The sequence below is a fragment of the Condylostylus longicornis genome, unplaced genomic scaffold, assembly GCF_029603195.1.
Source record: "Condylostylus longicornis isolate FDR11 unplaced genomic scaffold, ASM2960319v2 ptg000040l, whole genome shotgun sequence".
NCBI lineage: Eukaryota > Metazoa > Arthropoda > Insecta > Diptera > Dolichopodidae > Condylostylus > Condylostylus longicornis.
This window is the reverse complement of record NW_026578009.1, coordinates 14,852,545-14,865,168: the sequence shown is the minus strand read 5'-3', so window position 1 is coordinate 14,865,168 and position 12,624 is coordinate 14,852,545. Positions and strand designations below refer to the sequence as shown.

At 25.8% G+C, this 12,624-nt stretch overlaps 1 protein-coding gene across 3 annotated transcripts in view; it reads right to left on the bottom strand.

Annotated features, from left to right (window-relative positions):
* Positions 1-12,624, bottom strand: part of LOC129609490 (glucose dehydrogenase [FAD, quinone]) — a 70,257-nt gene that overhangs the window by 17,025 nt on the left and 40,608 nt on the right. For 2 of the 3 annotated variants that reach the window (XM_055521416.1, XM_055521415.1), the window contains 2 exons: positions 3,893-4,439; positions 1,914-2,034 (listed from right to left, as the gene is read on the bottom strand). In XM_055521416.1, coding sequence (XP_055377391.1) covers positions 1,914-2,034; positions 3,893-4,051 — 280 coding nt within the window. In that variant the 5' untranslated portion in view covers positions 4,052-4,439. The remainder of the gene's footprint in view (positions 1-1,913; positions 2,035-3,892; positions 4,440-12,624) is intronic. The other variant, XM_055521417.1, reaches the window with a different exon arrangement.

The window sequence follows — 12,624 nt, the reverse complement described above, 5'->3', positions numbered from 1 at the left end:
AGGTAGGTCGTTGATTCGAGTCCAGTTCGAACAGAGTTATTTTTTTTACTTTCTGCCTTGACTAGTTCCTTTGAGAAAGTCATGTAATAATTTGTTCTGCAATTGTTTGAAGGAATTTTCATTATTTATTTTCAAACAACTAAGTTATATAAAAGAAAAATATAAACAACTATCGTTGTTATTGTTTATTTGTACATAACATGTTTCAAAGTTTAAAACTGTAATAAATTATGACTGTTTAATGCTCCACAGGTATTAGGCTAAATGTTATTCCTAAAGCAATTCAATAAATTATAGATGAAAAAATACATAAACCTTACTTAGATTAGTTTTATTTTGTTCCTTCACTAATATTATTGGAAATTTGAGGTCGTCTTTTCAAAAAATTAAAAAAATATTCAAAAACTTTATCATACGAAATTAAAATTGTAATATTAGTTTTAATTATATTAAAATGGTGTGTTTTTAACACTCCATATGAGAAATATTACAAATTTTTCCTTATATTACAAAATAAATAAAATTATTTTATCATTTTAAAGTACAACAGAAAAAACATGATAATATGAAAATTTCAATATTTCGTGATCTTTATTTAATACATACTTGTAAAGAAACACAGATTTTAACTATATTATAATGACTGCAGTGTCCACTTATTTGGCATACGAAAATTGGTATCCAAATTTATTTTGAACATAAAAAAATACTGAATTTTCCCATAGAAATTTTTGAATTTGAAGTAAAAAATTTAATGATTTTCTTATTTTCTTAATTTTACCCAAAATATTTCCAAATATACAAGGTATTTTACAGAATCATGAAATCGTGCCCCCCTTTTAACGACGATCTTTATGATATATCTCCATTGGAATAACTTTGGTATTTAATCAACACGATAAAATGGAAAAATTGTAAATATTTTTTTTTATTTATTTTAAATTTTATGTCCGATTTTCATATTTTTAAAATACAAGGTATATAACAAAATAATTTCATAGATTAAAAAAGGGGAGTAAAGAAAATATTGCAAATCAAATTTCATGTAAATTATATCATAGTTCAAATTTCTATGCTACTCGTATAATTAAAGAATTACAAAGATGAACTGATGAAATTTGAGAAACAAAAAAAAAGAAAAATGCAAGTACAATTTTGACTTTATGTTTTTTGTATATTACGAGTATTTATGGGAAATTGCACAAAAAAAGTTATTGCTGGAAATTTATTGTTTGCAATTTTTCATGTTTCTGTTTATAAAGCACATGGAATCTCGCCGCATGTTGCTGCTATCCCAGAAGAAAGAAGGTGGTATTTGTTTTTATTTATTTATTCTAGTGCTTTAACAAATTTCTCGAATGATTTAAATCTTTTTCTTCCCCCGAATATTTTGCTAAAATTTTGTTCATGTTTGAGATGAACAAGAAGTGTACTTCGCATAAATTCTTAAAATTTTTTTTTATAAATCTGTACTCGTACTGTGAGTTGAGCCATAACATTTTTTTTCTGAATTGTTTTATTCGCACTTTGAGCCTTATATACATACCTGATTTCTGAAAATCTCCGCAACAAAAATTGGCAGGATCTTTCCAAAAAAATTCCATCTGACCCTACTTATAGTCTTTAAATTTTAGTATAGGAGGGCTTAATAGTGGTTGAAAGTTCGATTTTTTCCCTTAAACTTCCGAACCGGAAATGTTTTTTTAAAAATTTTTTAAAAAACCATCGTATTATTGTTTTAAAAAAATTCATGGTGATTGGATGAGTAATTTATTAAGAAGAAGTAGTCTTTTAATTGTTTGGTTGCATATAAAAAATAGACAGATAAAGATTTTGCCTACTATATGATGTACAAACAATATTCACAGATTTGTTAAAATAAAAATTGCTATACCTATAGAAAATATATATACCTGCTTCTATAAGTAAAACTTTCCAATGAGGTACTTCTGATAAACGGGCTGCAGCCGTTGCGCCACCAGAACCTCCACCAACAACAATAAAATCATATTCGTAATCAGGCTCTGAACGAAACTGAAATTAAAAATATAAAATAAATTTAAAATTGAATCCAATTACGAATGAAAAATATATATTTGTTACACGACAATATTTATTATTTGACTAATAAATTGGATATACGGATATTATTTGAATATTAGATTGTAGACAAATTTGTACGAATAATGTAATTGGAATAACATTTAATAATTTGAAAATAAAGTCCAGAACACCCATTTTTATACCCGTACCAACGTATGTTCGAAAGGTATACTAAATTTGCCTTACCGTTTGTAACGCTAAGAAATAACGGTGTTAGATATAGACTCAAGTCCGTCCGTCACTTAGCTTTGTCTGTCCGTCCGTCCGTCCCAGCGATAACTCAAAAACTAATTGAGCTAAATTCACCAAATTTTCACAAATGATTTATTGTAGTAAGTGCCAGAACCCTATTTAAATTGGACATGATCGGGGCATCGATTCGGGTAGCTGCCATACATCTTAAAAATTTATTTGGCTACATCTCAGAAACTATAAAAAGCTATGGTATTGAAATTTCACACAAGCAAATATATTAGTAGGGCCAATGTGTCTCATAAAAGTTCTTGAAATTACTTGGCTCCTTCTGGTACCTATCATACAAGTTCAAAAGTTATTTGGCTTTATCTCAGAAACTATAAAAGCTGTGGTATTGAAATTTCACACAAACGAATATATTAGTAGGGCCAATGTGTTTGATAAAACTTGTAGAAATTGCTCTGCTCCTTCTGGTAGCTGTCGTACAACTTCCAAAGTTATTTGGCTTTATCTCAGAAACTATAAAAGCTGTGGTATTGAAATTTCTCGGGTCGATGTGCTTGATAAAATTCGTTAAAATTTCTTGGCTTTTTCTGGTAGCTGCCATACAACTTCAACAGTAGTTTGGCACACACAGTATTTTGAAAAATACATAGTACTGAAATTTTGCATAAATTAATATGCGACAATTTAAAGTCATAGTCAGTCCCATAGTCAGTTATGGCATCTTTATTCGCACATAGGATAACAAATTCATACGGGTATCACAGAGTTGACAAGGTCAACTCTCTTTTTTTCTCGTTTTATTATAACGGTATAGCTAAATTGTACACAATGGTGTACGAATTAATTTTTATGTAAAATTTTTAGTTTTATAAAGTTTTTTCAAAAAACAACAATTATATTTTATATAGAATACAGATTAATACTAACAATGGCAATTAACTTTAAGCAATTAAACTAAAGCTTTATAAAGTAGCACATTTCTTTTAATTAAATTTTCTTAAAAATATACTTGTATTGCATACTTTGGGAGTATAAAAATATATGAACATAATATACAAATCCAGTACGAATTAGAAATTAGCTGCTAAAATGAATATTTTGCTAATTTTGGGACATTATAGCTCGGGCAAGGGTAGTAATGACATCAGAAGTTTTGTTACATTGGAATTGATAATTTATTAATGGCTGCAATCAGTTAAAACATCCTCATAATATAAGAGAGAAAAATTATGTGCAAAAAGTTGCAAGAAAACAACAAAAAAAAAGCAAATTCAAAATATAACACTTAATTTCAAAGGTTATTTTATTATAGCAAAAGTATTTAATTATCAGCGGCAAAAAAGGCTTCAATTGGTTCTTTGATTTCTGATTCTTTTCTAAAAATCTTAAAGGTTAAAGAAGTCTTGCAAACATACGAGTACTTACGGACAGAGGAACGGACAAAGTGAAAATAACAAACGTATTTTTTAAAATTCGGTGTTTAAAATAAGAATAATCTTCTAGAGATTCTTTAAAAATTGTTTTATAAACATTATATTTTTAATTAAATAGTATAAAAATTGTTTTATAATTAAAGTATTATACTCACTCTTGAACTAGCTCTACCGCATGGATCTTCTAAATCACATTGTGATCTAATAAAAACTTCTAATAATCCCATAAATAACATGAATGCATTACCGCCACATGTTGATGCTAAAGTTGGCCCTGAAGGCACACTTACCGGACATTCACAAGCCGGTGACATTATTTTAGTTTCGTTGCTATTATTATACTGTATTTATGTAGTAATTATTTATTGATAATTTAATTTTAATTCACAATTTCAAGGTCGTTATATTTTCTGAAGATTATATTATAGTTTCAATCATCCAATACTATATTACTATTGTTTATGTGTGGATATAATGTATGTGTATATTATTAGCAGGTTACAAAATTATCTTATTTACAAACGTGTATGGAATTTCAAGTATACTTCTGTAAATATCACAAAAAAAATTGATTAAAGGGAAAAAATAATTGTATAATAGGTTTCCGCCACACAATGTTGATCTTCTTGTAAAAATTTTTATTCCTTGAGTATTAATTCACTGTTGGGGTCACTATAAATTACCGGTATAATATGTTGCAATCTGTAAATACAAAAAAAGCAAATATAACAATAAATAAAAGTATCGTTAATAAATTTTACATTTAAAAAGTGTAAAGTGGGGAAAATTTAATTAATGAAAAATACTTACTATTTCACACACAACATAACTAATGGTAATTGTACTTTAATCAAGGCATGTGTGGATATTTTTTTGGTATTATATTCGAATTTAAAATGTTGAAGCTACTTCTGCTCTGAAACAGAAATTTTTAGTTTTTTCTGTTGATATTCTATACAGGAGAGGTAGCTTCGAACTTTAATTTTTTGGCCTTTACAGATGTAGGCAATTTACAATAATTTTTCGGACAAACTCTTTGATTTTATTATAATAAATTTTGTATGATCAGGTCCTCTCGTGAACTTTATTAAGGACCTTGATAAAATATTTAAAAATATACTGTAATATCAATCCATCTGTAATAACAATGAAAATTGATAAAATTGCTATACGTAAAGGAATTTTTTTCCACAGCAAGGCGTCAAAATCGCAACTATTATAAAAGAAATATTTTCTTTAGCATCTACTTTCTGAACCGATAAGTTTATAATTCGTAGAAAAATAAAATTTAATGTGCTCATTAAACAAAGCCCTTAGTTCGAAGCCATGATATTTTCAAAATTTTAAAAAATCAAAATTGATTCAGCTGAACTGTAAATAGGTCATGCGTTTCCCCCCTTCTCCATGATAGGAAAGCTTAAATAAGGTTATTGCTTTGCTTTGGAGGTGTTAAGGATTCCGTGTCAAATTCTAATGTCAAACTTCAAATAATTTATGAAAACAAAAATACAAAAGCATGTTATGCATATGTAAGTATGCATGTAAAAAAACTATAAGCAAAATTGACATGTAAGATAATTATGATTTTAATGCCTGGAACAGCCAAGAAGCGCAAATAAAAAAAATATGAATTTTACAGACGATTATGTTTATTTAATGCTCATTAAACCGTAGCAAATTTAAATTTAATTTTTTTAATCGGAAATTTTTTTTGAATGAATAATCAAATGTGGGGAAATTTTTTTTTTATTATGTCACATGAGTATAAGAGATTTTCATATATTTTGGCATATTAAAATTCAATTTCTAATTTCATGTTTAATTTTGAATTGCGCAAATTGACATACTGTGTGAGTGTTGAATTAACAAATAATAATTTCTTTTGGTGCTTTTGGTTTGGTAACAAATAATAATTTTTTTCTTTTGGTTAATTAATTGAATAAAGGTTTATAATATAAAATTGCCTTTGTGAACTAAAATACACTAAATGCGGAATAGACTAATTTTGCACACACTTTGTACTTCGAAAGTATGAATGAAAATCAAGAAAGTAAAAAACAGAGCAAATTTTGAAATTTTTATATTGATAAAATAACCGATTAAGTAAAGGAATCAACTTATATGTATACATAATCCTGATATTCTTTTTTGTGTACCAACATGACTAAATTTTTAAATATTTGAATATTTTACTACTTTATGTGAAATCATCTCATATTGTATATATGAGTTTGTTATTTCCAATGAGTTTGGTTTTCTCCTAAAGTAGTAGCATGCGCAATCATAATTATTGCAGATGCAAAAATTATGTTTTATTAACCTCTAAAAGATTTTATAATCCTTGTTAAAACAGGAATATTGTATAAATATTTTAAGTCTTTTAAAATTTACCGCAGTTGAACAAAATTCATATTTTTTGATTTAGTAACTCGTTTAATTTTTATGCATTCGTGTATGTTTTGAATTCATATAGCTAATTTAGAAAATCCAACAAAAAAAATTTTTTTTTATTTGAATATTATCTTCAAATATTTTGCCAAATGTTTGTTTTAAAATGTTCCGGTTAACAGGCAAAATGCAGTCGTTTTCGATTTTATTCAATTCAATTACACGGGTAATTTTTATAAAATAATGAAAGCTAGTTAAATTCAAGTTAATTTCCTTATTTTATACAAATATAATATTTTAAAAATATAAGAGAACATAAAACCAGATAATCATATTATCCTGTTTTTTTTAGCAATTTTCCAGAAAAATTTTGAAAAAAGTCCTTATTAGTTTCACTCTGTCCGTCCGTGGACATGCTTACATGCAACCTTCTACAGCCGTCAAGATAGAGAGCTGATATTTACATGATCATTATTTAGATGTGTACATGATCATTATTTCCATAGAAGAATATTTTTAATTATCTCCCGTCCCTAGAAGTCTTAAAAATACAATTTTTGTAGTAATTATTTACCAGAAACGTTTATTAAATTCTGAAAATGCAGAAAAGTAGCAGCTGGCGTCTTCTTCCACAACATTCCATATGTGAACTTTACGAAAACAAAATGGCCCTTAAAATTTATTTTTATCTAAAATCTGTTTTTTACAAATTTTTGAAATCGTTTTTCTTCTACACTTCAGGTTGTAGGGTTCTGAGATTTTTACAGTTTTTAGAAATTAATAAATAATTAATTTCGTTAGAAAAAAATTATTTTCCACTTCTCAAGTTATCAACTCTCGAAATTTGTCAAATTAGAGTTTTTGGCGCCTTATATTTAAGAAACTGCAAGCTTTTTCAAATTTGTATTTCCGAAAGCTAACGGTAACTGTCATGCCATTAAAAAATATAATTATTTTTCTTAACTCAGGTAATTAATCCTTAAATACGAGTATTATGTTAACGCCTCTCTAAATTTTTTTTTTATTTTAAAGATTTAATGCATTGCCTATCGTAAATGTATGCAATTTTTGAAATGTATTCATATATGAATGAAACTAATTTTAATAATGTAGCACACAGATTGCTCTTAAAACACAATATTTTTACTTGTTTAAGGGAAAAGTGCTACATTATAAAACATTAATTTGACTCAACTTTATTTGTTAATTTTTATAAACATTACAAAATATTAGATTTAAAGAAAAATTTTATTTTCCAGTTATTTTTTATTTATGTAAAACTTAGTGTGAATGCATCTATAATCAAAAAGAAATTCAACTTTAAGATCTTAGTTAAATTACTTTGATTTTCACTCCATAAATTATGCAATTATTAATGTAATCGGTTATGTTTTTATTTATACTGTACAAATTTAAAATAGTATTAAATTAAAAATAAAACCAGAATAATTGTGTAAATTAATAACTTACTCAATCATAACTTAAAACTTAATAAATCTAATGTTTGCATTTTAAAGTGAATGTCTATAGATTATTTAAATGAGAAACTATGATAAATTACCTTGAGATGAAATTAAAATTATAAACTTAATAAAGAACATTTAAGTATAATTTCTAATTTCATTGGAAACTTTAAAATTCAAAAAAATAATTATATAAAAGTCTGTATACTGAGTAATATTTCATTAGATTATTAATAATTTCATATGTACAAGAGATTCGCATGGCTTCTTATTCTAATTAATGAATTGTTTTCGAAATTATAATTATGAAGAACAATATGTTCGTAAAATGTATGTTCATTAGAACAGGAAATTGTATAATTGAAATTTGAGACATAATTATGAGAATTATATGTTAAAGGGCATACATATAAGCTAACATGTATGTACTTAACGATTTGGCATAATTTTATTATTCGTATTAAAATATTGCCAGGATGTAATAAAAGATGCAATTTAATAAAGATATGCAATAAATTAATTATAAAAAAAATAAAAATTCGATGAAATTTTTTTTCACATTAATAAAAATGAATAACGATTGTGGTCGATTACATAATTTCAACTAAATATACTTTTTTTAATTGCATAGGAAATTCGCAGTTTTCTTGTAAATAATACGTTGAATTAAATATGAATGAGACACTCAGAATAAGAATGATAGCCTAATTTCTTATAAAAATATGAAAACCAAAAAGCTTATTACAACCTGTGAATTGTACAGCATTTTAAATTTTCTATTTATGTTGTAATTATTATTACATGATTTTGAGAGTTGGGCAGGTAAAAATTCTACTATGTTAATTTTACTCTACTTAACTTATAAATGTTATTAGTGACTTAAAAGATCTTAAAAACCTTACTATTTTATGAGTTCATTATATTAATTTAATTAAGAGAATTAATTGTAATTTGTTTATTTTTTTTTTGTATTCAATTGAAAGTACGAGTATTCCGAATATCTTAAAATATAAATATAAAATTGTAAAAATAAGTACAAATTTTTAAAAACTAATTTGCTTAATCTTCAGTTCTTAAAATAATAAATCAAAAAATAAAATTTATTCCATATTTTTATAACCGTACGAACGTATGTTCGAAGGTTATACTAAATTTGATTGACCGCTTGTAATGCTAAGAAATAACGGTCTTAGATATAGACTTTAGTGTATGTTTTTGATCAGCGTCGAATTCTGAGTCCATTTAGTTTTGTGCGCCCGTCTGATACAATTTCATTAGTAGTTTAGCCGTATCTTACAAAAAAATTGAAAACACAGTACTAAAATTTTGCTTATCATTATGATAATATGGTCTATGGGTATCACAGAGTTGACACGGTTAACTCTATTTTTTCTCGTTTTTTTTATGTTCTCATTCATAATAAAAACGTTCAAATTAATATTTCTTTCAATTTATCAAAAAAATGTTTTTGCACTTAACTTTGCACTCCACATAGCATTTCATACAAGGACTGTCATTATAATGACAGAATGTATGAAAAATGTTTTACACTCTACTGCTTTTCAATTTTTATTTGTACCTATTTCCATTTAGTTTTAGAATTATTTCAAACTTTTTTAATGTTTAGTATATATTTTATCATATTTTATATACGATTCACCGGATGTCCATTGTCATATGTTTTAAAAAGAATGAAAATTAACAATTATGAAAAAAGATTAAACACGGATAAATAAGTTCATGCATATGTTACGAGTTTATATGTATGTAGATACATATGTGCAATCGAATGTAGATTATGAATATTCACTTGAAAAATTAAAACTATTAAATCCATATAGAAAATATGTAACAGTAGTTTTGTGTAATATTAATTCGAGATATTTCTTGTGTTCATCAATATGATTTACTTTCTTCTGCATAAAAGTACGTAATATTTGAAATTTGCCTTGAATTTTTTAAAAATATCAAACATTTTTCACTGAAAGTTTAAATTCTCGTAAAATATAGGAGTGATTCTGAGAAGTGAATCACTAACATTTATATTTGACTATGTGTGCAAATTATTTGTATAAATTTTCAGAACAAGTCACAGTGTGTGAAAGTGCCGATTCAATACGAAATTTTTAAATCCTATATAAATTAATATAATGTTTAAATTCAAAGTCATATACTGAAAAAAAATTGTGACATTTGCAGTTGTCAAATTTACAAATTTTCAAATTATAATTTGCTAGGGCATTGCCTTTTTATCGTCAAATTGTAACATGTAAGAACGTAAGGCAAATGTTTTTTTTGCACGTACCTCATTTATCTGTATCTATATGCTAAGTATATTATTTTACTCAATGTAATTATAAAAATGAATTTATGGTATTTAGTGATTGTTCATTTTGAAAACGAATTGAAAAACCTCGAATTTAATAGTTAAAAATACTAAAATTACGTTCCTTTTTATGAAATCTGTAATGTCTTTTATTTTAATTTTATGATCAACACGTCTTTTTGAGAGGCTAAAATGAAAAAAAGAAAAATAACAATTGGAACACATAAAATTTTTTGCATAAAATGTTATTAAAGTAGTTCACGAATTTTTAAAAATTAATGATCATGCAGTAAAATTTTCGTAGATCTAAAATTTAACTATAATTTTACAAATCTAAAATCTGAAACAAAAAAATAATACTTTATTAATAAATATCAAATTTGCAGTAAAGTCAAAGACTTCTACACTAGCTAAAGCTTATACTTAAGATTTTTATTAGAATATTGAAATATTTTACTTTGTAGCTTGTTTTGTATATGACTTTTAATTTTCTATTTAGGCGCAGTAATTTTTAGAAAGGTTACATAATTATCAATTTTACTCTATAAAACTGAATGATTCTCACATAATGTTTTAAATTTTACGATTATATTAAAAGCTGCTTACATAAAAAAGGCCCATATTTATTAATAAACAGGATAGTCAGTCTATTCTAGTAAATGTTATTTGCTATAACCAAAACTAAAGTATGTATTTATGTGTGGAATTTTACGATTAAAATTTAGATCAATTGCAGTTAACATCATGTGTGCCACGAGCTATTTTTGTATACAAAAGTTTGCCATCACAACTGTCACCACGTAATATTGATTACGATATTGTTAGCATACTCGTATTTCTAAAAATTCCTTGCTATATAATAAGAATTTCTTATGTGATAAAATCCCTAATCGCCTTATTTTATCAATTTTACACTATAACATTTTTTAAATGAAACTTCACTTCAATGTACAAGGTAATAATAAAAATCTGTAAAGACGTCCAAATCATTTTATTAAGCATAGAATATTATTTTCTATTGCTTTTTTAGTATTTTTCTAAATTTTATTGAAAAAAGAGCCTTTAGTTTCACTCTCTCCGTTCGACCGTCCGTGGGCCTTTAGGATATACAGCTGAAATTTTACTTTTGCGAAGAAGAAATTATTCTCCCATATACATATCTCTCCCTATCTCCCTATACAGACCCTAAAAATCCGGTTTTTTGATTATTTATTGTAATGAAACTGCAAATTTTTTTTTTAATTCTGTAAACGTAGTCAAGCAGTGACCGGCTTCTTGTATTTTTTTCCGCGAAATAGATCACGAAATTTATAAAATAGCTGTTAAAATTAACCGTTATCCGTTTTTTTAAATTTTTGATATCGTTTTAAAACGACAAGTTGCGAGGGTCTTAGCCGTTTTAAGAATGCTAATAAATAATTTATTTCGTTAGAAAAAAATATTTTTCCAACGCCATCCCTTTTCAAATTATTGCCTTTCGAAATTTACAAAATTGGAATTTTCGGCACAATTATTTTCTGAAACCGCAAGCTTTTCCAAATTTTTATAAATGCAGAAAGCTATCGGTAAATGCTATACCAACAAAAAACATAAGTAATTTTCTTAACTCACGCAATTAAACTTTGAATTCGCTCTTTATGCTAATACTTCTTTAAAAATTTTTTTTTTGTCTCATCCTTAAGGTATGCAATCACTTGGAACATTTTGGTATATGAATAGTTAAAGTAATTTAGTTTGGTTTTAAAAGCAGTATTTTCACTTGTTAAAAGGAAAAGTGCTACTTTACAAACCACAACTTTTAGTTTGACCCAATTTTACTTTTCAATAGCTTTAATAAAGTATACTCGTAGTGTAACTGATCGAATTTTATATAGCCAAATTAAGTTTGCAATATCGTAATACAAAAACCTGTGCAATAAGTACATTTTATTGTTCTATACATACAAAACTTTTATTTTTTTATTAAATAAAATTAAATAAAATGAAAAGCATAGTAAAACTTTAATATAAAAATTGAATTTGAATCGTGTTAAAAATAGTTCAAGGTTTTAGTTTTTTTTGCTTTTCTATTATTATTTCTAATATATGGAAACGAAAAGTTTTATTGGAAAAATTTGTACTTTTTTTGTTTCTGGGTTTTAAACTATTAAAAATTGCAACAAATAAAACAAAAATAGAGAAACACTGTTAAAAATTATAAATACTAACGTGAATGCATGTCTGAAATAGTGTTTCAGCAATATGTTGCTGAAATTTTACTTTAATACACACATGCATAAATGTTGTGCATGATTTCGTGTGCATTCGTATTTTTGATACACACATTTCAATTTAATGTATGATGTTAACACGATTGTCTATTTATTGCCTTGTAATTGTTTGCATGTATGTGTGTATAGGTGTGTATTTGTTTAGGATTGCCAACACTAAAATTAATTTTCCTTCAGAAGTCAGTTAATTCTTATCGTTTTTTTATTGTTTCCTTTTTGGTTTTTTTATCTCTTTATTAAAATTTTGTCAAAAAAACTAGCTAGTTTTGGTTTTTTAGGGCTATTGGTTTTTTATTTTAATTATAATTAAAGAAATTTTTGTAAAAATATTGTAGAAAGAAAAGATTTCTAATCGCATACTTTAGTAATTTAATATTTATCCAGAACCCAATTCTGGCAAACAAAAAAACTTTACATTCCCGACTGGATTCAAATATAAA